Raw genomic sequence first — 21,469 nt, 5'->3', positions numbered from 1 at the left:
ATGGAAAGACATACTAGGAATTTGGAAGGAGTTCAGCGGCAACCAAAAGAGAAGGGGTCATGCACACTGAATCATGTGGAAAGACTGAGATAATTAAGTAGGCAGCATAAATCCCAGCTGAACAGAAACAAAGGATGGATATAACTGCCCTGTAAAAAGGCTGTAAATAAGATTTGAAAGAGAATTTTTAGGAAGGTATAAAGAGGTGTAACAAGGTCTACTTAGGACAATGTTCATCAGCAGGCTGAGGGGAGGGGGGAGCATCTTGAAACTGAAAATCAAATTCTTTCTTGGAGGTCGTATGTGAGAAGGGGCCTCTGGAGGTGTCTCCTTCTGGGGTTGGTGCCTCTCGCTAGCTGCAGACCTCCACCCCACCACCCTGTACTGCAGGAAGTGACAGAAGACCTAGTGCCTCCTCTGAGACTGCTGCCCTGCAAAAAGCCAAGCAGAGAGAGAAACAACATTTCTTGGAGAGAGGAGCAGCATTTCTTTGGTTTACTCATTCAGTTGTAGGTTTAGAGGCTTGAAGCAGTTTGGAAGGGGCAGCTCCTGAAATGGAGAGAAGAAACCTGAAGAGGAACTTTGCAAATGTGGCAGAAGGCAGGCCAAAAGGGTGAACAAAATGTGAGAACTGGAGATATCACGAGGAAGAGTGGAAGGTGGAATAGATCTCTCCCACTCTGAGATGTACCTGTTTACAGTGTTTTCTAATTTTTCAGTGTGCAGGTAACCAGAGTTTAGCCAGTCTTTCTTTAAGAGACCTCTCTGAAGTGCTCTCACATAACTTCCAGCAAACAGCTACGTAGCATCCAGCCTGTTCTGGTCCCCTGTGTGACCACAGCTTCAGCTCTTGCCCATTACTGCTCTCCCATCATGGGCAGGTTTTGTTCTGGTGTTGCTAGTAAGTCCTCTTATTCACCTTCGACATCAGGCTGACCAGGACTTCAGTCTTAACGCTTTTGCACTGAGCTCCCAGAGAAGTCTGACGTTGTGGCCAAGCAGAAGTGGTCAGTCAGATTTATTCTGTTTCAGGGGAAGGTTTGTGATACTTATAGTGGCTGCTGTGACAAGTGATTTTCCAATGATGAAGGGAGGAAGTTATCCAGATTGACTGCAGAGAAGCTGATGGATGGACAAGGCCTGGGGGTAAAGCTCTCTCCAAGAGACTCTTGCCGGAGTGCAGTCTTGTCCTTGCAGTCCGCAGCAGGGCAGAGCAAGCAGGGAGAGGAAAGCTCTTTGCCTGCGAGCTAGCTGACTGCAGGGTGCCAGTTGGCAGCACCCCAGCCTGAGATGGGTCGGAGACTGCACTTCAGATGAAGGCACCAAAATTAGTCTGGGTTCTGTTCTCAATGCATCGGGTACTGAGTTATGAATCATTAGGCAGCCCTATACATGGTGTCCAGAATAATGAATTAGCCACCTTCTGCCAAAAAACAAGATGCAGCAATGCCATTAAGGAAGATTCTCATTTTCTCTTTGCCAGGCACATACTGTCTCTTCCTCCTCCTCTGTCTGTAAGAACTGAACCATCATCCGAGATTCATTAATGGATCTAGAGGTTTAGCCATAGCACATCTGTGATTTCTGTATGGCCTCGTGAGCAGCCACTGGGAGTAGAACTCACCAGTGCTTTCTGGCAGGTAGCTGGGGATATAAATGTTGCTATTTGCAAGTGAGAAAACAGGAGGAAAAGTGATATAGCTATGAAATCAGAAGAGTTTTCCAAAATATGCTTTCTTGGTGCTCTGATCATTCAGGAGACTCAAATAACCTCTGCTGAGAACCATGTGGGCTGAGGGAAGGCTTGGGAACAGAGTAAATGAAAGTGTGCCTGTTTCTCCTCCCACTGGAGAAACGCTGCTTTTCTAGCTTCCATTTAATGAGCAGTGCATAATTCAAGAGAGTCCTGAGGTATCTCAAGATACTTCATATTTTTAATCTATTCCAGGCAACCTGTTTTCTGTGAAAATTGTAGCAAATCCATTTTTTTATCTTCCAGTTTTAGGCAGGGAGCTTGCAGCTATCAGTTCACCATCCAAATTGGTACTGTGGGCTTCATGCACCCTCAGGAGCCAGGACATAAATACTGGATCCTACGGGGGAGAATTAAAGCCAGGCCACTCTACTTGTTCTCATAGCTGAAAGTTTGGTCAAAGATATGAAACTTTGAGTTTGAATCTTGTTTCTGACAAAAAGCCCATGAAAGTAGTTTTGGTTTCTGTACGACATGCTGAGTTTCAGCTCAACGTCTTGAGAAGAGAGAGGAAGTCCTGGTCAGTAAGAGCCAAGCTTCATCTCACCTACATCCATTTCCAGGACAAGGAGTCGCCATGGCATTTTGCTAGCTGCAGTCTGGGCAAAAGACCAAGGAGCAGGGTGGCACATCTGGATGAACAAGCAAGGTGCTCTGAGAAGGCCCTCTTGCTTCGGAGGGACCATTTCTCTCCTCATGAAGTCCTCTACAGTCTCACCTCTCATGCGCCACGTAACTTTTGATGCCCACCGTCGCTGCCCCATGGCCTCATGTGCTGCCTTAGCCCTCAGAGCGGCTGTTTTGTGAGGATGTAACAGTGCAACAACGAGTTCTGCTGACGGAACAGCACACGTCGGACATCCCTGCGGACACTTCTCTTTCATACATGCCCAGGTTTTAGGGCTGCTGCTGTGCTTTCCCGTAGACTCACTGCCTTCAGACGTGTGCTGCCTCCCTACTCCTTATCCTTGTGCAGTTCAACACATGAAGTCTCTCCAGCTGCATCAGGGAAAATGGAGAAGTCTCATTCCTGAAGCAAAGAAGGTGCATGTCTTCCTTCCCTGGGCATCCTTCAGGAAAGAGCAGGGAGGGTGGTGAGGCAGAACCTCTTGTGGCAAAGGATCAGAAGACTAGTTTATACACAAAATACATGACCAACCTGCTTCACTGAAGGTTGTGATTATTTTTGACCTATTATATCATTAAGGACGTTACACAGGAGACGAGGATAAAGATTTTGTGCCGAATTAGAATAAAAGACACTGAGCCTAGTACTCCTACTCTGCTTCATAGAAAAGTTTTGCCACTAACTCCCTATTATCATTAGTAAAAACAGCAACACTCTAGTACTCACAGCCCAGGAACCTGAGTCATTTGGGGGCTGGTACAGGGCTTGTCTCCCCTCATCCCTCTTTCCTCTTTTCCTCATGCATGGAGCAGGATGGGAGGTTGTTGCTAGCTCATGCAGGAGCTGAGGATTTGCTCATAGATGCCCATGACTCATTTAGATACAACGGCCGTCAATCAGTAGGGGCACGCTGTGACCTTCAGGATGTCAGCCCGCAGGCAGCGTCCCCAACGGGGCTAATGACAGCGTTGCCCAAGCGGGGTGGCTGCAGAGGTTGGCTGTCTATCACGAGTGCAGCAGATCCACCAAAAATGCTTTGAAGGTTTTGAAATAAACCTCTGAATAAAGAGTGGGGTTGGGAAGGTAGGAGAGAGGGCCAAGGGGAAGGACAGATATGGGAGAGGCGTTTCTCAGTGTGAGAAGAATCATTTCCATGGGGGCTAATTGCTCTGTGCTGGGCAGAGATACGTGCTCAGATGTTCGCGTGAGCCATCGAGGGCTGTTGACTTGTGCTTTGCAGCGTGTTGGCCTGCCCAGCTGTGCTCTGGTGCCGATGGATGTCAGCGCTCCGGGTGGCCTTGGCGTAGCCCAGAGAGGCTGCAGAAATCGCCCAGGTGGAGGTGGGGGGCTGCATCACTCTTGCACTTGAAAGGTTTATTCGTTTGTTGTTGAGAGAGGATCTTAATGGATTACAGGGTTTTGGCTTCATATTTTTCTGGTGACAATGTTTTTTTCAGACTCAAAAAAAAAAAAAAAAAAGAAAAAGAAAATGACAACCCAACCCAGAAGAGGGGGGAAAGCCGCCTCTAAAGTCCTAACGAATAGCAAGACCATAAAAGAAGAGCTCCCAAGCTGTGAGCACGGGGACTTGCAGAGACGATGGAGAGCAGGCTTGCAGGACTGAGCTGGGGAGAGCCGTGCTTCCCCTCCTCGCGCGGGCGACCCGCTGTCGTGACGAGGTGCCGCCGCTCACGTGCTTCCCTCTGCTTTATTTTACAGAGTGACTTGTGGTCTTTGGGGATAACAGCCATCGAGATGGCAGAAGGCGCTCCCCGTAAGTAGATGTATTGCTCTGCTTTAATTAACATTTGAATTGTAATTTGCTGGGATTTGCTCAGCATCAGCCAACACTCAGTTCTGTACAAGAAACATCATAGAAAGATTTCCCAGACCCCTCCGGTCTGAGGGAAGTGGAGGGACATCAGAGAAGTGGCGTGGAAAAGCTGCCACATGCCGTAGGTCAGCGTGGCCCAGGCAATAGGAGCTGGACTGTGAGTGAAGACACCCAAACCACTGTATGACTTCTGGCAAGTCATTTAAGCCCTCTGTGACTCAGTTCCCTCAAATAAAATGGAGATAAGATATGGGTGAAAGAATGGAAGCCGTTGAAACACTGCTCCTAAGCAGCAGCATTTCAGTGACCTCCCGGGTGACACAAGTATCAGCATGCTTGGATGTAGCTTGCACAGCTACGTAGTTCATACTGCCACAGTTTTTGAACATTATGCTGGGACCTTTTTTGTGTAGCGGTAAATATAAGTAAATAAAGCCAAGCGTAGTGGCACATGGTATAGCTGTAACATGCTTCAGGTCGGTCCCCGTCAGCACCCGGCGGTGTGCTGGGCACACACAGTGGTAGGGGCACCAGCTTCCAAGCCAGCCCTGCAGCTGATCCAAAACGGTGCTGGGGGCAGACACACTGTTTTGGTGGGAGAAATGAGCTCTCAGCTACGCTCCAGGCCACATCCAGCCTATGCCAACTGGTTGAAAGCATCTGTAGGGTAATGTCCATAAAAATCCTCCTGTCCTGTGTGTCTTTCAGCTTCAGAGAAAACTCAAGTCCTCCTCTGTTGTCCTCTAGCCTGTCTTTAGGAAGCGCGTGGGGTCTGGTACACTTTCTGCTGTGTTTAATGCCTGTTATTACAACTTTCAGCTCTCTGTGACATGCATCCCATGAGAGCCCTGTTCCTCATTCCCCGCAACCCAGCCCCGAGGTTGAAATCAAAGAAGTGGTGAGTCTCTTTCTCAGTCTTCAACTGCTGTAGCACATTTCTGAAGCAACTTGTTTTTGCAGCCCAAGTGTGCTGGGGTATTTTGTTTACATTTTTACAGCTTCAGGGGCACATGAAAGCATCTAGCGTACGGTGAGTGCAAGTTTGGGCCTTGATCTCCTATAGAGAGTCATTTTGATGTGCACAAGTCACACACTGTGGGATGACAAGACTACTAGGTAGGCAGCGAGAGAAATGCTCTCTGACATTGCCATTTCGCAGTGCAGGGTTGGCTTTTCCAGGGCGGTTCATGCAGCCCGAAACCACATGACACTTTGCTTGGCTCCCATTTCTTTCCAGTGAGGTTCCGTTTTCGAGTGGAAACATGTATGCATGCCAAAAAAGGATAGTTTATCTTGAAGGCCCAGGAATGCAGAGATTTGTACTTAGTTTGGACTTTATTTTAAAATTTTGGAGGAAAAAATACATCGCTGTTTTGAAAAAAAAAAAAAAAAGCAGGGTATGCCAATAAAAACCCGTAGGAAAAAATATTTCTGAAACCCAGCAGATGTTGTTTTGTTACTGTATGTTCTGTACTGATGGAGCAGGAGTCCTTAAAAACACTCGGCTTTGGTTGGTGCTGTTTGCCTGCCCCAGGTTCAGCAGTGATTTTGTCAGGAAAGATCTGCCAGATGTGAGAGAGAATACTGCTACTTAGTCCCAAATAGGCCGAGTTCACGGAGGTAGAAAGTACTGCCTTATTGCTTGAAATTACATTTATTATCTTTATGAAGACACAAAAAAGAGAGCAGAGTAATCGGTAGGGGATGGACATACTTGGTGCCAAAGCTGCAGGTATTCTGTTGCTGGGAGAAGAGAGGAGTGAGGGTCTCGGAGGCATTTGCATCTGGTGGCTGGCGCTGGGGCTCTAGGGCCAGCTCCCTCGAAACTCTCCCGGGCTTTGACAATTGACATCTTAATTTTGTTGCCCTGATCATCAGCTGGTTTGGTGCAAAACCAATACGAAATGGCTCTTTCCCTAATAGCTCTGCCAGAGAGAACTAAAGGTGCTCTCTAACTAGGGTCCTTGCACAGCCTTTTTTAGGATACCATTAGTCAGATAGCTCAGAAAATAGTTTGGACACTTGTTTTCTGCCAGATCACCAGTTTCCTCCTTCATTATGCTCTGTTACAGCACAAAATGGATTGTAGGATGATGGAGTTTATTTTTCACACAACTGTGGTATTTATTCAGCAAAGATTTTCTCAGCCTCCAGACAGAGGAGAAGGCAGCTGAAAAAAGCAGCTTTAGTTTTGAACAAAAATGTTTTCCCCATCTCTTTAAGGTAAAAGCATGACTGGGGTGGAAGTTGTTATTTATTCCCTGCTCTAATAAGTGCCTTAGATATTGTCATCCGTTCTGCACCAGCCACAGTGTTGCTTGACCCTCATGCGGCAGGTGGCTGGCCCAGATTTGCATGTCTTAAGCTTTGCTTTTCTGGTGAGAAGAACGTGATGGTGGTGCAGCTCAGCCCCAAGCAGACCTGAGGCATTCGCTGTTTGAATTTGCCCTAGGCCTTGCTTATCTCCCCTTTGCCAGTGGCCTGCACCCTGACACTCACTGCACAGCACAGCTGCCCAAAATTCGGGGTGTTTGAAATCTGCGTCTCAATTCCGGTTCCACCGAACTTGAACAAATTATTACTTTTATGAAATCGCCGTGGCGGTTTGCTGACATTTTCTCTTCTTCACACTGCTGACCCCGCTCATATCTTTCCTTGCAGAGGGAGATTGGGTGGCTTGTGGGACTTGTAATAGGCTGCAGAGCCTTTCACTGCTGGGCCATCTGTTCAGGTTCAGCCAGGGTCCATAGCGCCCCAAATCCTCTTGGTTACAAACTGCGGCAGTGATATTTGTGCAGGCCGGGTGGTTCTGCCCATCCGTCTAGACGCTCTGCCTCAGGGATGAGGTTTGAGCAGAGGGGACGGGGTGCCGTGTCCGGGACGTGCTCTCCATCTGCATGGGGGTAAGATGTAAGGTGCAGGTGAGGAGCAGGGTGACGCATGGAGGGGATAGTCCTCCTGCACTTACCAAACCCCTGTCTCTAATGATGGCCAGGCTGCAGTGGAAGCTAAAGCATCGGACCTGAGGAATGGGCTTCAGTAGCATAAATTGTTGGCTCTAGAAGGAGGCCAGAGCAGGAGGATTAGTGCAAAATGGAGAGGGGGGTTTGCTTTTGAAGTCCTAATTTAATCAAACTCCAGCTTCAAACTTCTCCCAGGTCTGCCAGTGTGATACTCACCTTGCCTCTGCCACGTCTGCTCTGTGAATAAACAGAGATCTGGTCTCCTACAGAGCTGTGAAAAATGTTCCCAAGGCAGCACAAAGCTGTATCAGTCTTGCAGGCTTTCGTTATAATGTGAACCTGCAAAGGATCCGGCAGGATTGCACTTCCAGACAAGGCTTTAAGTCAATACGAGTTCACGGGTTTCCTTAAGAACAAGTTTGCCCAACACTGCTTTCACTATTTTCAGCGAGACACCGAACAAACTCGCTGTCTTTGACTCAGTTCTCGGTTTGGGCCAGCCGGGACGGGGCTCGGAGCTCTGCACGGCCAAGCCGAGGAGACTCGAGACGTTTGCCCAGACTCTCACAGTAGCTCTCTAGCAATCAGTGTGCCGTTTTTCATGAACACAAATCACACGAGAAAAGCAAAATGAAGATTGAATGCATGCAGCCTTGCAGGTCAGCTCCTCCTTTCTGCATTCTGTTTTCTTCCAGGGGGTCTCCGGCTAGTCTTGCTTCTGTGTGCAGCAACACACAAAAGTACATAAAAGTGGGAAGATCATCTTTTTCCTTACATGAAAGAAATAGTTAACTCACTCCAACACCTTTGAAGTTAAGTCAGTGAAACCCACTGATAAGCAGGAGTGGGCATGGGAGCTGTCCCAAATAGCAAATCCCAGAGAGAAAAATACTTTTGTTGCTTGCTGAAGCCTTGAACTTGCTTTTAAAATAGTGCTGTGTTCCTATGAAATTAAAGATTCTTTGGTATCATTTTCTCTTCCAATTAAAATCAACCAGCAATGAAGCTTGATTTTCATTGTCCTGCAGTTCATAAGTAAAATGTAAAAGGCTGAACTTTAGTGGTGATGTTCCCATAAACATTTCATAACGCTGCCTTATAAGAAATGACAAAACCGCTCTGTTAATGAAGTGGCATTTGCACTGTGATAGCACTTTTCATCCAAGCAACCAAGAAGGCTTTGCAAACATTTATTTAAGCTTTACAAACCCCAGGAGTGGAGGAGTGCTGGTGTATGTGTTTATGTAGATAGGCTGGCCTGCAGCAGGGGAAGGTCGAGGGACTTGCATAGAGGTGTCGCCATGAACCAGAGCCAGGGAGAAACCCGGTGCCTTGTTGGTAGTGCCCCATTTGTGGGCTTACCTGTGCCGCTGGATGGTTTTGCTGCTTTTGGGGAGTGCCTGACTGCACTTGCCCTCGTGCAGGGTGGCGTGACGTGGCTCCAGCCTCTGTCCCGGAGGTCTCACCTAGCAGGCTTTGCGTGGCAGGTGGGTGAGAACATGCACACTGCCACGTATTTGGGGGGGATAACTTCCAAACTGCGTTAACTCGATGGTATTTGCCGGCGCACTGGCCTGCACACCCAGAGCTGCAGTCTCTCCTGTTCAAATCAGCAGAGGAGAGTCATGTTTTAGGAGTGGATTTTTGTGGAGTGTCACGTGGATTGGCCCTTCGGGAATACACCGAGATGCTGGGGGTTTTTTGAGGCAAGGTGGAGAGGGAAGATTTGCTCATTAATAAAGCTGGAGGGAGGATTTAATTGGATCCAGCGGTGTGTTTTATTTTTGCATCTCAATTTATATGGATTAGCACTTAAAAGATAAATCACTTTTAGTCTGACAGCTTAAAAGTAAAATCCCTGAAAGCTTATTGTTTTACTCCTCAATGCAATTCTGTACTATCTGTTGGCTTCTGACATTAATTTACACTCATTTTCCTATTTCCTAAAGCAACATACAGTATAGTGGCCTGTCAACATCTTTCTTTCTTGCAAATCCCTGTTCTCTTGGGTTTATAATGTGGTGAAATTAGTTCCAGGAAAACTTTTGATATGCAAAACTTGAGGCTAAGAGAAATTTGTTTTTTAAAGATTTGGATGAAATTGTTTTCGCAGAGATTTAATTTAACTGTTTGCAGAAAGACCTGCTGGTGAGGGCAGGGGGGGCTCTGCCATCCACAGCTGGGTTCCCACTTCTGCCCAAGGAGTGCTGACAGATCGCGGTCGTTGGGTCCGTGAACAGTGGAGGCTGTGGCACCTCGCGGGTCCCCTGTGCTGTCCAAGCACCCCAAGAGCAGAGAAGGGGGTGCAGACAGTACGCAACACCCAGGGGGTTGGCGAGCCCTTAACTTTAACAAGCCATGTAATATTGGGTGGTTGAATCAGAAAAGAAAAAACCTGGCTTGTCCCACGTATCTTCAGAAAGTTACATCTCTTGAAACAGCCACCAGGATCACAAAATATGGAAAGCAATCCATTAGGAGACTGCATTTGTATCTGTATGTGTTGTACCTCTTGTTGCTATATGCACTCTCACATGTTGAAGGGAAGGAAAGAGGAACATGCTTTGCCTTTTCTCGGCCACCATTGATGACATTTGGCTTTGGTGGATTCCCCAGTGGTATTGACGATTCCCAACTTTCTCCAAGCTCAGCAGAACCGTGTTCGTCACTAATGGCACCTGCAAAGCTAAGACAAGAAGAGGCATAGACAGGAGCATGCATGGGAAGACTAGGAGAGGGTAAAGTGATTTGGGTCACGTACAGCGATGTGGCTTTGAGATCATGCTAATCATCAATGGAGAAGTTGCATGAATTCTCTTAGAAAGCTGCATCTGAGAAAGAATTGCATAGCAGTCAAGCATTCTTTTTAAATACCCACAATTTTGTACTTTCTAATAGGGGAATTGATACAGTTACCTGTTTTTTCTGTACATTCCTTTTCTGTCTGGGCTAGGTCTAAAAAGTTTCAGTCCTTCATTGAGAGCTGCCTAGTGAAGAACCACAGCCAGAGACCGACGACAGAGCAGCTGATGAAGCATCCCTTCATTCGGGACCAGCCTAACGAAAGGCAGGTTCGCATCCAGCTCAAGGACCATATCGACAGGACTAAGAAGAAGAGAGGCGAGAAAGGTTAGTGGAGAAGCAGCATTATGGGCAGTCTGTAACGTGCTCAGAGACGTCTAACGCAGACCAAGATAGAGCTGTGCTGGGCAAAGCGTAGAAGAAAGAAGGCAAAGAGTCTCAGGTAGACTGCAACACTGCAGCCTATTTTCTTTGTGCTTTTTTTGCCTGAGCTATAGCTTGAGTTTTGCCTTTGCCAGATTTCTGTCCCATGTAACAGTCCGTAGCTCAGATGAAGCGAGGTTTCGGACTGATTCCCTATCACCCATCAAAGGGAGCCAGTTGAAGTTCAGTGATTTGGGGACTTTGGGGTGATGAGGCCGTGGGGATGCAGCAGCTCTGCAGGGTTGGCTGGCAGGGTATTTTCAGGACTGAGTTCAGTAACTGATATAGCTGAATGTGTTCTCAAACTGGTTTAGTTAAATAGGCATGGTCCTTTCATTCGAACACTCTTGTTTTGATTTAAGGTCAGGTTATTTTGTTTAAATTTATTCCTCTCAGTCTTAACCAAAGTTGAAAGGTAGATAAATATCCATAACAAAGCAACTGGTGTTCAAACAAAGACTACAGGTGATTATCATTAGAGCTAATCAGTGTTTTAAAATCGTTTTTCCAATGAAAAGGGGATCTTTTTTGTCCAAATTGTTATTTCCACATGGCTCATTTAAGCTTTGATTCATTAAAATGGATGTATAAGCTGTACATGCACGTATATGTGTACAAGCATACAGAAGGCAGAACATGCTAAGCTGAAGTTTTCCCAGATCACGTATTTTATGCCAAGTCTTTTATCTGTGTGACATTTAGGTTGCACCAACAATGTGCTATGAGTTGTGCGGATGAACATCTCAATAAGACCCTTGCCCCAAAGGAATGCTATTGAGTAGGAATAACCTATTAAACTGAATGTTTTCAGTGACCTCTCCAGTCCTTATCAAAGTCCTCTAAAAGGAAGATCAGGTAGCTAAAGAAACTTGTTAAAGTATTCTATTGCTTGTGAACCAGATTTTAATTTGAAAGCTCATTTGTAGAATCCAACAAATTAATATATTGCTATTTCTCTCCTTACTCGTAGCAGTATTAATTTTTCATGCGCACCTTCCAGTTCTTTGCAACAGATTTCAGTACAATCAAAACAATAAAACTGAATCTTAGTGAAGTATTAAATGTGTTTAGTCTGGCAAATGAAGGTTTTACCCTAGAGATGGCGAGTAATTGGATAAATGCAAGCCTTTCTGTTTCTATCATTCCCTTCATCCGACAAAGATTATATCCCAATAGAAATCACAGTATGTAGCACAACGTTGTGATTGAGCTTTTATGTAGATATCTTCCTTGCTGGGAAAATATCATATGGATTTGTGTAGGAATGGTGGAAGAGCATATGTTCAGGGGCAGAGAACTTCATGCCTTCAGAACAGCCGTTAAATCCCACCATCCAAAGCCGGTGGCTTCAAAAGCTTGTTGTGTGCTTTGCCTGTAAGAACATCTCTGCAGAGGGGGGCCGCTCGTTGTGTTTGGTGCATTAGTATATTTTTTTATTTAACAGAGGGTATTGGCACCTTCCGTCTCTCTACCTAGCCCCTCTGGGTCTGGAAGCTGTGCCCCACTGTGCGGTGCTCCAGCGGGGACCACGGTCCTCCGCAGGCCTGTCCAGCGAGCAGCGAGTTGGCACCCCGGGGAGGCTGCTGAGCACTTCCCTGGCTTTGTAGCCTCCTTGTAGAATCAGAAAATGGAGAGACATAAGCTCAAAAACCTTGCTGGCTGTTCTTTATAATGTGGGCGAAAAAAAGGTTGTAAGTTCTCCCTTCGGAGCTCGTGCATTTTCAACCATCAGGAAAACCAACGAGTCCAGTAAAGGGCACTGATAAGCAATTATGTTCCTAGATGAGACAGAGTACGAGTACAGTGGAAGTGAAGAGGAGGAGGAGGAAAATGACTCTGGAGAGCCCAGGTAAAAATCAACATTTCATTTCTGCCCTTATATCTCTTTAACTCTGTATAAAATTGGCTTGGATTATAGGCTTATATGAACTAGAAATGGAAAAAGAAGAATTTGATCATCAGGCTCGCCCCAGGAAAGAGCAAAATATCTCCCCTCTGTTAGATGATGAGTGGTATTAAGTTGATGCTACACCTTGGCCAAAAGATTTGGAAGAAGCAATACCCCGTTTTCTGTGGGATTTGCAATGCAGCCTGTTAATGTCCCAGGAACACAGTGGTTCCTCATGTCATACCATGTTACATATACCATGTTCAGTGGTGGGCAGCTCGGCTTTGTGGTTTTGAAGCTGCAGTGACCTCGCAAGTGATATTTGAGGACCGAAGCCCTCTCCCACCAGCACCGCCTTTCCTGTTGTGCCACCCAAGACGGGCTTCACGCCTGCCCCACTGAAGCCAGCCCTGTATCCAGTCTGATTCGCCATAGCTGAATTTTCTTTCTCATATGATGGTAGACTGACTGCCACATAAGTTGCCTGCTTGAATATGTTGGCCGTAACTGAGCAGCGCCGGGCTATTGTGGTCATAGTGGTGAGGAATCGCTCTCTCTTACCCATTACTTGCTTGTTGCCCAGCTTGTCAAGAAGCTGATAAACATTTGCGGCTACTTATGTGGATCTAGCCTCTAAAAAGGTTCCTGTAGCTTTTTTTTCTTTTTTGGAGACTGTGTGTGCAAAATGAACTGCTTGTGCAGATCAGCTTGCAGGATATAAAACTGCTTGTTCAGAGCAAACCAACTGGCTTTCATGTGCAAAAACTTTCATTCACGTGCAGATGTGTGTGCTCGCATGAACTTTGCTGTGAGGAGCTGCACATGTGAGTACTGAAGTGTGGGAAAAATGCAAGCTGAAATTCAAGAAGATTCTTGAAAATGTGGTTCTTTATTTCCGAGTGTAGCTCCGTAACTACATATAACTTTTCATCATGAAACCTTTCCAATTGCTGCTGCAAGCATAATAGGGCTTGAAGTTTCTTTCTTTGATGACATTTTTAAGAGTCATTGCAATTAGTATCAGGTTATTCCATTATTTCACTGAGATAATGCAGTATTTTAATAACTGGCAATGATTCACTTTAAATGTGCTTTGTGAACAGCTAAATATAGTGTGTGCCACTGCAACAGAAGAGACTTTGCTTAGAAACTTACTGTGAAGGAAACCTTTAGCGAAGAAATGCCTGGTGAGGCTGTGAAGAGCAGGAGAGCTCTCTATGTTCCCGGCTCACAAGCCAAGCCTTATGTCCGAGTGGGATTAACAGCAAAGGATTTTGGGATTTCTTTGGGATTTCTTATTTAAAAAAGAGGAAGCGGGGAGGAGGTGATGTGCAATTCACGTTGCACCTGGCAGTGGTTGTGCTCTCCTGCCCAGACACTTGTGCCTCCCTCCTTGCCTCCATCCGCTACTGCCCAAGCACTTTCCGTTACTCTGATGTGGTTACGGGGAAGGGCACGGCAAACAGGGAGAGGGGACAAAGCAGGAAAACCCGCAGAATTTCTCCTAAAGATGTATGTGGGAACTTCTCTGATGCTTCTCTCCCATGAAGCTCCATCCTGAACCTGCCCGGAGAGTCGACGCTGCGGCGGGATTTCCTGAGGCTGCAGCTGGCGAACAAGGAGCGCTCGGAGGCCCTGCGACGGCAGCAGCTGGAGCAGCAGCAGCGCGAGAACGAGGAGCACAAGCGGCAGTTGCTGGCGGAGCGGCAGAAGCGAATCGAGGAGCAGAAGGAGCAGAGGCGAAGGCTGGAGGAGGTAACGGCCGGAGTCTGTGCGCTGCTGGAGGTTGCTCTTGGGCCGAATGGGGGGTTTTCTGGTAGCAGTTCCCAAAGGACTGTTCTCATCTGGCTTTGAAAAGATGATGTCTTAACCTCTCTGGGAGGAACGCTGGTAAACCAGAACGCTGTGTTACACTGAACAAAAAACCCTATTGATCCGTTAGGAAAACCAACCTCCAGTCACTCTCCTCCCCGTGATAGAAAAGTGTTGCCAGCTCTTCTGAAGGTAGTGGGGTTTGCTCACTATAAATGACCCCTTTAAATACCAAACTTTAAAGGGCAGCTGGAACTACTGAGCCGACTTACTCCAGTATTGATGTGGTAGTTGTGTTCAGTCTGCTTTGTACTAAAATCCAGGTGAGCAAAACCCTTAGCAGGCCAGGGATCTACCAAGTTAATTATCTTTATTTGTTGCTGTGGCCTGTGACATTTGAGAAGAAGCTGAAGAGCCTCTATTCACCCTTTCCCAAGTTCCACATACCACTTATGTCCCCTTTAATCCCTATTTTCAACTTCAGTCCTTTCAGTCCTTGCCAATTACAACAGTTTCTCTTAGGGGGAGGTGCAGATTCCTGCGTGACTTGTGCAATGATCCATATGTGCCCCGAAGCATAAGATTTCATTACCCTTGTCTTAACATACCAGCTACAAATACTATTGGTCATAAAATTATCCACCCCATTTAAAATCCAGCTGCGGTATTTGACTGGGTGACTTTGGGTGTCAGCGCATTGTCCAGCCTGGCCGCATGCTCTGGATGAAGCGCTCGCTTTTGTTTTAGCTTCAAAGATCTTGCATTACAGAAGTCCACAAAAGAGTCGGGGGTTTCCCCTGGCCTTAGGCTTCTGATGTGGTTTTGCACAAAGAAACCCATTGACTCACGCTGAAGTCATCCCAAGAGTCTGGTTGAAGGGTTCATACGTTAAGTGTAATTAAATTAGCTTTCCGAAGAGGTCACCGACATGTCTGGAAGAACACTTGCAGTAAATGGATTATTAGAGCACACACCCCCATAATTTGAACAAGCCCGAGAGCCTGTTGTATTTAACCTAGATCTCCATACGCTTTCTGGGTTTCTGTGCAATGGGTAATACCCCCAGGCCGGGAGCGCAGACACAACACGGTTGCAGGCAGCCAACTGTGTGCCGTGTAGGAGCCGTGCGTGGCTCTTCTTCGAGGTGGTCCTGGTAGCCCCCTGAGGGGCTAAAACCAAGACGGGGCACAGCACAGGCCAAGCGTTTTTCAGTCTGGTAGACATGTAGGTCTGTGATGTTGTCGGAGTGCAGAGCGTTCTGCACGCGGTAAATTGTAGGTCAGGCTTTTCTTTTTCTCCGTACCGTTCCCGGAGCCGGAGGGACGCTCTGAGAGAGGGCAAGGTTTGCACGTGCACGCGCCCGGAAAGCCCTTGCGCTGGTTGATGTTTATCTAAGGACTATCGTAAGGAAGCTGGGCTCTTCCGTGGTAAGCGCGTGCTTGCTGCGAGCAGTACAGAAGTGGAACAACAGCCGAATAAAAGCAGACACCAGATTAGCTGAAATCCTGTAATGAGTACAATACTTACCAGTGTATTAATATGTTCTCTTCGCAGAGAAGAAAATTGTTCGCTCTCTTTGCCGCTTCCCAAGCAGGTTTTGAATGTAGGGCTCTAATCCTCCTGCTAAGCCGCGTGAGCTCTGCCCTGGGCGAAGGAGGTGCTGCTCGCGGGGCGGCTCGGCGGATCCATCGAGCTCAGCTCTTTTCCCCTGGCCCCTTTCCCCTTGTCATTAGAAGCTCATGCCCCTGTATCCAGTACTTAAAATCAATGCCTGTTTCCAGTGACTGTAACACTCCCTGCAGGCTCTTCGCTCACTGCCTTCCTCCCAGCTGCCTTAACATTTTTAGATCTAAAATGAGAGGGAAATATATTCTGGAGCAAGCAGGCGCGGAGAGGAAAGACCCTTTCGCTCTGCCTCCGTGTCAGAACTGAGGAGGAGGGAGCGCAGCTGTGACCGAAAGGCATCCATCCTCTGCCCGGACCTGGTTCGGGCGTCAGCGGCCTGCTTGGACCCGGGGCTCAGGGCATCCTCCCGGGAGCGAGCTAGCCCTCGCCGCTGGCGTCTCCTGCGAGTCGGTCGTCACCCCGGCAGCCCTTGCTGGGAAGCTGGTGGTTGCTCGAGGTGCTGAATTAGCCTGCAGTAGTGAGCAAGCCTCGCTGTTGGCATTTACAGAGCAGCTTATGAGTTTATTGCTGCTGCTGCATTACTCCGGGCTGTATTTTGAACTGTGGGCGCAGGGGACACAGCCGCGGTCGCCAGGGGCTTGGCCTGGGGAGCTGCAGGCCACGGGGAGCACTGGGCACGCACTGTGGTGGGCTCCAGGTGCTCCCAGGTGTCCTGCTTTCTCCGAGAGAGCCCCTTGGAGTTGCCTTTGGATATTCGCAGGTGCCTATCTACTCCGAGTAGTCTGCCTGGGTGGGGGTTCGGCCTCACCCCGTCTCTAACCACTCGGTAAAATGAGCTCCCCTCCCTGGTAGATGCCATTTGTGTGGAGAGCAAGAAACGTAGCCGAGTTGCTATGGTGAGGATTAAAGCAGAAGTGTTCAAAGAGGTATAAACACTGAGAGCGGTGGCAGTGGTTTAGAGGGATGGTTCCCAGGGCAGCTGATCCCAGCGTTGCCTCTGCAAGGTTGTGTGTACCTGCTCTTGGCGGCTGTAGGAAAGCAGAGAAATAGTAGAGGCAGAGATTGGCAAACACAGTTTCATCGCTACTGCAGGGAGTGGAATAGAGAAGCCAAACAAGCAGCTTTGAATGTTTTCCACCTGAATTTCATGCTCATAGAGGAGTCTCAGCATCAGCCCTAGGGAATGATGCTGCCTCTTTGAGGAGACCTTAGCAGCGGTGTGTATTGCCCTGGGCTGTCCCACTAATTGCGGCACAGATAACCAGCAGTAGATACAGAGTTCAGTCTTTATGTGTTTTCCAGATATTTTGAGGTAGCAAGCATCTGATGGGCAGAGCAGAAGCTACCAAACAATGGCTGTTACAAGTGTACCGAGTTCAGTATTGCCGTCAGTTCCCAGAGACACCCTGTGCACTTAGGCAGTTTCGGTTGCTGCACTTCTGCTCCAGAAAGTGGTACCGGTCCAGCTTTCATACCCATCGCAGCAGCACCCAGACACTTCAGCAACAACTGTGGCGTTTCCTTCTGGCCTGGCTCTGTCTTTTCCTACACTACCTTTACACTAACTTTGGTTGGCTCTTGGCTCTGGATTTACTCTGGTAGTGGGAAGCGAATTTGCTCCGTGCTACTTTATGGTCTGACTAAGAGGACCGGGTGCGGTCAGTGCAAATCGCTCTTACAGGCAGCACTGTACCAGCAGATCACTGGTAACAGAGACCAGGGGAAGATTCCGATTACTATATTTTCAAAATAAAGCTGACCTTTAAAACCCAATAGAGCATCCGGGACAAATAAACACTTGGAGCTCGTGGCTTTCGGGGCTCCTCAGTCCGCCTCTTTAGTACTGCCAGACATGTCACCGTGTTTATAGCAAGAGCGGTGACTCATAGCAAACCGCCGTGAACATGGCCAAGCTGACTGAATGAATCAGCGAGACCCCAAGTGCCGTTCCAGAAGGATTGACTTAGGAGGATGCAAAGCTCAAAACTGCCTGGAGTTAATTTATATTGGAGATTCACAGTAAAAGGGTTGGAGAAGGGCCAATGAATAGAGTAACTAGTCCATTCCTCTGTCAGTGCAGAACTTCAGTAGATTTTCTTTTGCTTTGTCCAGTCTTGTTTTTAAATACTGCTAAAGAGAGAAATTCCACCATTTCTATTTTCCCACCTAATAGAGCTTGTAATTAAGGAAGTCTGATTTTTTCTGTCGTCTTGATGTTCCTAAGCCAGGATTTCTGAACCTTTCACAAAGTATATCTCACTTTAGGGCCTTTCTGCAGAAATCCAGTATCTCATGATGTTGCTGCAGCAATAACATCAAATATATGCATAAAAAAGTGAAGGGTGTCTACTTGTCTGGGTGTCTCCTGGTGCTGTCTTGGTGCACTCCATGCTGCCCCTGAAAACCGCAGCCATCCTTAGCAGGTGGTCTTGGATCTGTCATGTACTTGGGTCTCCTTTTTCAACAACTGACCAATTTCCTTAAGACTGAATTTTTTTTCTGAGCAGCCTAAGAGATTTAGATTTGCAGCTGTCATTAATTTCAGTGGAAATAAAAATCCCCAAGCTAGCTCTGGGGCTTCCCTCAGGTCTTGCCTACGTCATTCTGGCACTGAAGGTGTCACAGCTTGAATTCAGTAATGACTATGCCAGAGCAGAATAACAAGGCTTCAGCCTTTCTTTTGCCTTGTTTTCCTGTTTTTCCTAGTGGTGAAGGGCAGATATTTGGGGGTTGAAGCCCATGACTGTGGCCATGCATGCCAGCAGGCAGTGGGGAGGCAAGCAGGAGCTTCATGGAGTAGGAAAGAGCTGTAGAAACACACTACAGGGAGTGTCTGGACATGGGTCCTTCTCTAACAGTGATGCATCAAATAAGCATTTGAATGTATGATTTGGTGTTTTAGGTTTGGTGTGATTGAATACACATATTTTACTGTAATATTAGGACCAAACCTCCGGAAGCAGACTCAGTGAGGTGTTTCCTTATGTCTGAGTAAAAGAAATTGCTAACTGTGCACTGGATGTGTGAGAGGGTTGGGTGATGCCTCAAGCCAGCCGTAGCTTTTTGACTCAGGAGGTAAGTTGATGCCCCGGGACACGGGAGCGGTGTAGCTGCACTGGCAGGGCTCCACGGGACCGTGGGAAAGCCAGAGATTGCAGGTGCTCCCTGACTCTTCACTTCTGTAGGCTGAGAGCAACAGAGAGTTACCTTCAGAAACCTGTGTTGGTCCAGAGATTTTGGTACTTTGTTGTTGTTCTGAACGGAAAGCAAGCAGGCATGAAGGCAAAAGGGAGCTCCATGGTGAGGCTTCCCTTCCCTGGCTTTTGGGGAACAGAGCTGCAGCTTTGTCCCTGGTGCAGAAGATTCATCCTCTGATTTCAAGATGGGCACCAGAAATAACTGCAGAAAAGTAAAAATTAAAGAACTAAAGAATATCAGTAAATCAAATAGCACTAAGCAAATATTCATGTTATGCAGCACGGTGACTTGGCTTGAATACATTTTGATCTTTCCCTATATATGTCATTGCTTTCCTATATATATCGTTCCCTAATAAGCCCTCCCTCTGCTCCTGGCACAGACTGAACCTTGCCGACTGGGTTTACCAGCAAAACTCTGGCTGAGCAGTAGGAATAACACACCTTGCTCTCAGGAGCATTAGGGATACTGCAAGACAGATATCTGTGCAGACCCCTTGGCAGAAGTGGGCAGATAGTCAGGGAGGATTTTACATAACAGCATTCTTACGTCATGTTGTGGATTTTTTCCTTTCCAGGCAGAAAACAAAGGTCAGATCTTTACAGAGAACATAGAAGACAAATGTAAGCATCTAAGCATCTTGCTCTTTACATGCCCAGTTTCTTTCAGTGCAGTTGTAGGAGCTGGATGTTCAGTGGATAAAAAAAATAGCTGCAATTCCATTAGATGTTAACCAGCTAAAGCAAAAGATCATGTACTGGAAGGTCTTTTAAAACAATGCACAAAATTTCCAGCAATTAACCACAGATCAACTTATGCCAGCTAAAATTACGGTTGTTATATTCTTCTGCATATGCAGGTATCATCTAGCTTGCAGGAACGTGTGCATTAGCGTGACAGCCTCCTCGCAGTAATGTGGATTGCAGTGGTACTGCAGCGATCCTGGCAGTAGTCCCCTCACCCAGGTACAAGGGAAGCTGCACTACAGCAGATACTCGCATCTTTCCCATTTTGGTTTGTTTATAAAGCTTGTAGAGCTCACAGCTTTTGACGCATGAGCCTTTTCCTGCATGCGGTGTCACTCCTGTCCCTTCGTGGTGGTCCCAGATAAAAGTTCCTACAACAGTTGAGCATGTGAGATCCCCATTTGCTGTGAAAGGAAGTTCTGACCCAGTTTTCCTACCGGTAGGAAACACGTCTCCGTGCTCCGGCGCTTGGTGCGTCAGAAAAGATGATGTTCCAGGCATACTCACTCTTTCCCTGGTGGCTGAGATAAATGAGCCTGTCACAAAAATGCAACCACCTAGAATATTTGTTTTCGTTTGTTGCTTGGAATTCCCCATCTCCTGTTTTGCTGGCTCTTGCTTGCATTTGGGAGCAGGAGCCAAGATTTCCGAGCGCTGCTTCTTGCGGATGTTATTGCCTCTCAGCACCTGCCAGCGGTTCACAGGGAGCCTCTAACCTTGCGCAGCTCTGTGATTCCTCTTACTCCTAAATGTGTCTGATGCAGCAAAGTGAACTTGCTCCTTTGAAGTCCTTGTTTCGTGCCAGACCTCCGAGGGCCTTCCCACTGGAGGCTTTGCCTTCACATGTCTTCCCTCATCAATATTTAAAACCTGTCATTTCTAGTGCAGCACAAATAAGATCCCATTCTAGCTTACAGGCAGCTACATATAGCTTTACCTGCAGAGTTATATAAACACAGTCCTAATTAATTGGTGCTCTTGCCTTGCATGAATAATAGATCTGGATAGCGTAAATACATACGGTAGATCCAGGCTTAGAGAAACCTGGGAAGTGTGCCCTCGCAGTGGAAGGGGAAAGACGGGCAGGAAACAGAGAGAAAAGAAGGTGAATGGAGAGAGATATCTGAATCTTTCACTTCATTTTTCAGCTGTATCTTGATGATTTTAATCCCTACTTAGAGCTGGGTGCTTTGTCATCTCGGTGGTGCAGCTCAGCACACCCGGCGCAGGCGGGGAGGGCACCAGGGTGAGCAGAGGCAGATGAGAAATCAGTGCAGTGCTGGAGGCTGCGCGCCCTCCTTCCTAGTGCCAGGTTCTCTCCAGATGTTTGCCAGCTGCAGAGGCAAGGCAGCCCGTGGCAGGCAGCTGGGCGCATCGGGAGACGGGGACGCTGCTGATTCCTAGTAGCTCTGCAGAGACAGCCTTTGGGTTGTTTAACTGAGGTTGCTTATAATGTGACCGTGACAAATGACTTGTTTATAGCATGATGTGACAGAAGCATTACAGCACCGCCAGGACAGCACAAGTCAGCTCTGTATTCGTGGCCTAGGTAAACCAAAGAGCCGGGGCGCAGAGGTGCTTTAAATATCCAGATGAGCAGCTGGCCCAGCTCCGAAAGAAAACTGTGCCCAGGGGACTCAGCTCCCAGCTCATGGATTTAAACAGGTGTGGAGGAGGCTAGTGGTTAGAGGTGTGCTTTTCACGGAGAGACCAGAAATCGGGCAGGCTCCCCAGGGCTGCTCCGGGGCGTGCTTGCCTGCAGGGACGGAAGGACACGGCTGCCTCCCTGGGAAAAA

The 21,469-nt window shown here is 47.4% G+C and overlaps 1 protein-coding gene across 4 annotated transcripts in view; it reads left to right on the top strand.

Moving 5' to 3' along the window:
• Window positions 1–21,469, top strand: part of TNIK (TRAF2 and NCK interacting kinase) — a 197,997-nt gene that overhangs the window by 127,470 nt on the left and 49,058 nt on the right. For all 4 annotated transcript variants that reach the window (XM_026105684.2, XM_026105681.2, XM_064516611.1 and 1 more), the window contains exons 8-12: window positions 4,101–4,155; window positions 5,035–5,113; window positions 10,132–10,307; window positions 12,186–12,252; window positions 13,842–14,046. In XM_026105684.2, the coding sequence (XP_025961469.1) occupies window positions 4,101–4,155; window positions 5,035–5,113; window positions 10,132–10,307; window positions 12,186–12,252; window positions 13,842–14,046 (582 nt within the window). The remainder of the gene's footprint in view (window positions 1–4,100; window positions 4,156–5,034; window positions 5,114–10,131; window positions 10,308–12,185; window positions 12,253–13,841; window positions 14,047–21,469) is intronic.

The sequence above is a fragment of the Dromaius novaehollandiae genome, chromosome 9 (genome assembly GCF_036370855.1).
Source record: "Dromaius novaehollandiae isolate bDroNov1 chromosome 9, bDroNov1.hap1, whole genome shotgun sequence".
NCBI lineage: Eukaryota > Metazoa > Chordata > Aves > Casuariiformes > Dromaiidae > Dromaius > Dromaius novaehollandiae.
Note: the sequence above shows the minus strand (reverse complement) of the source record. Positions and strands in the feature narration are given on the sequence as shown.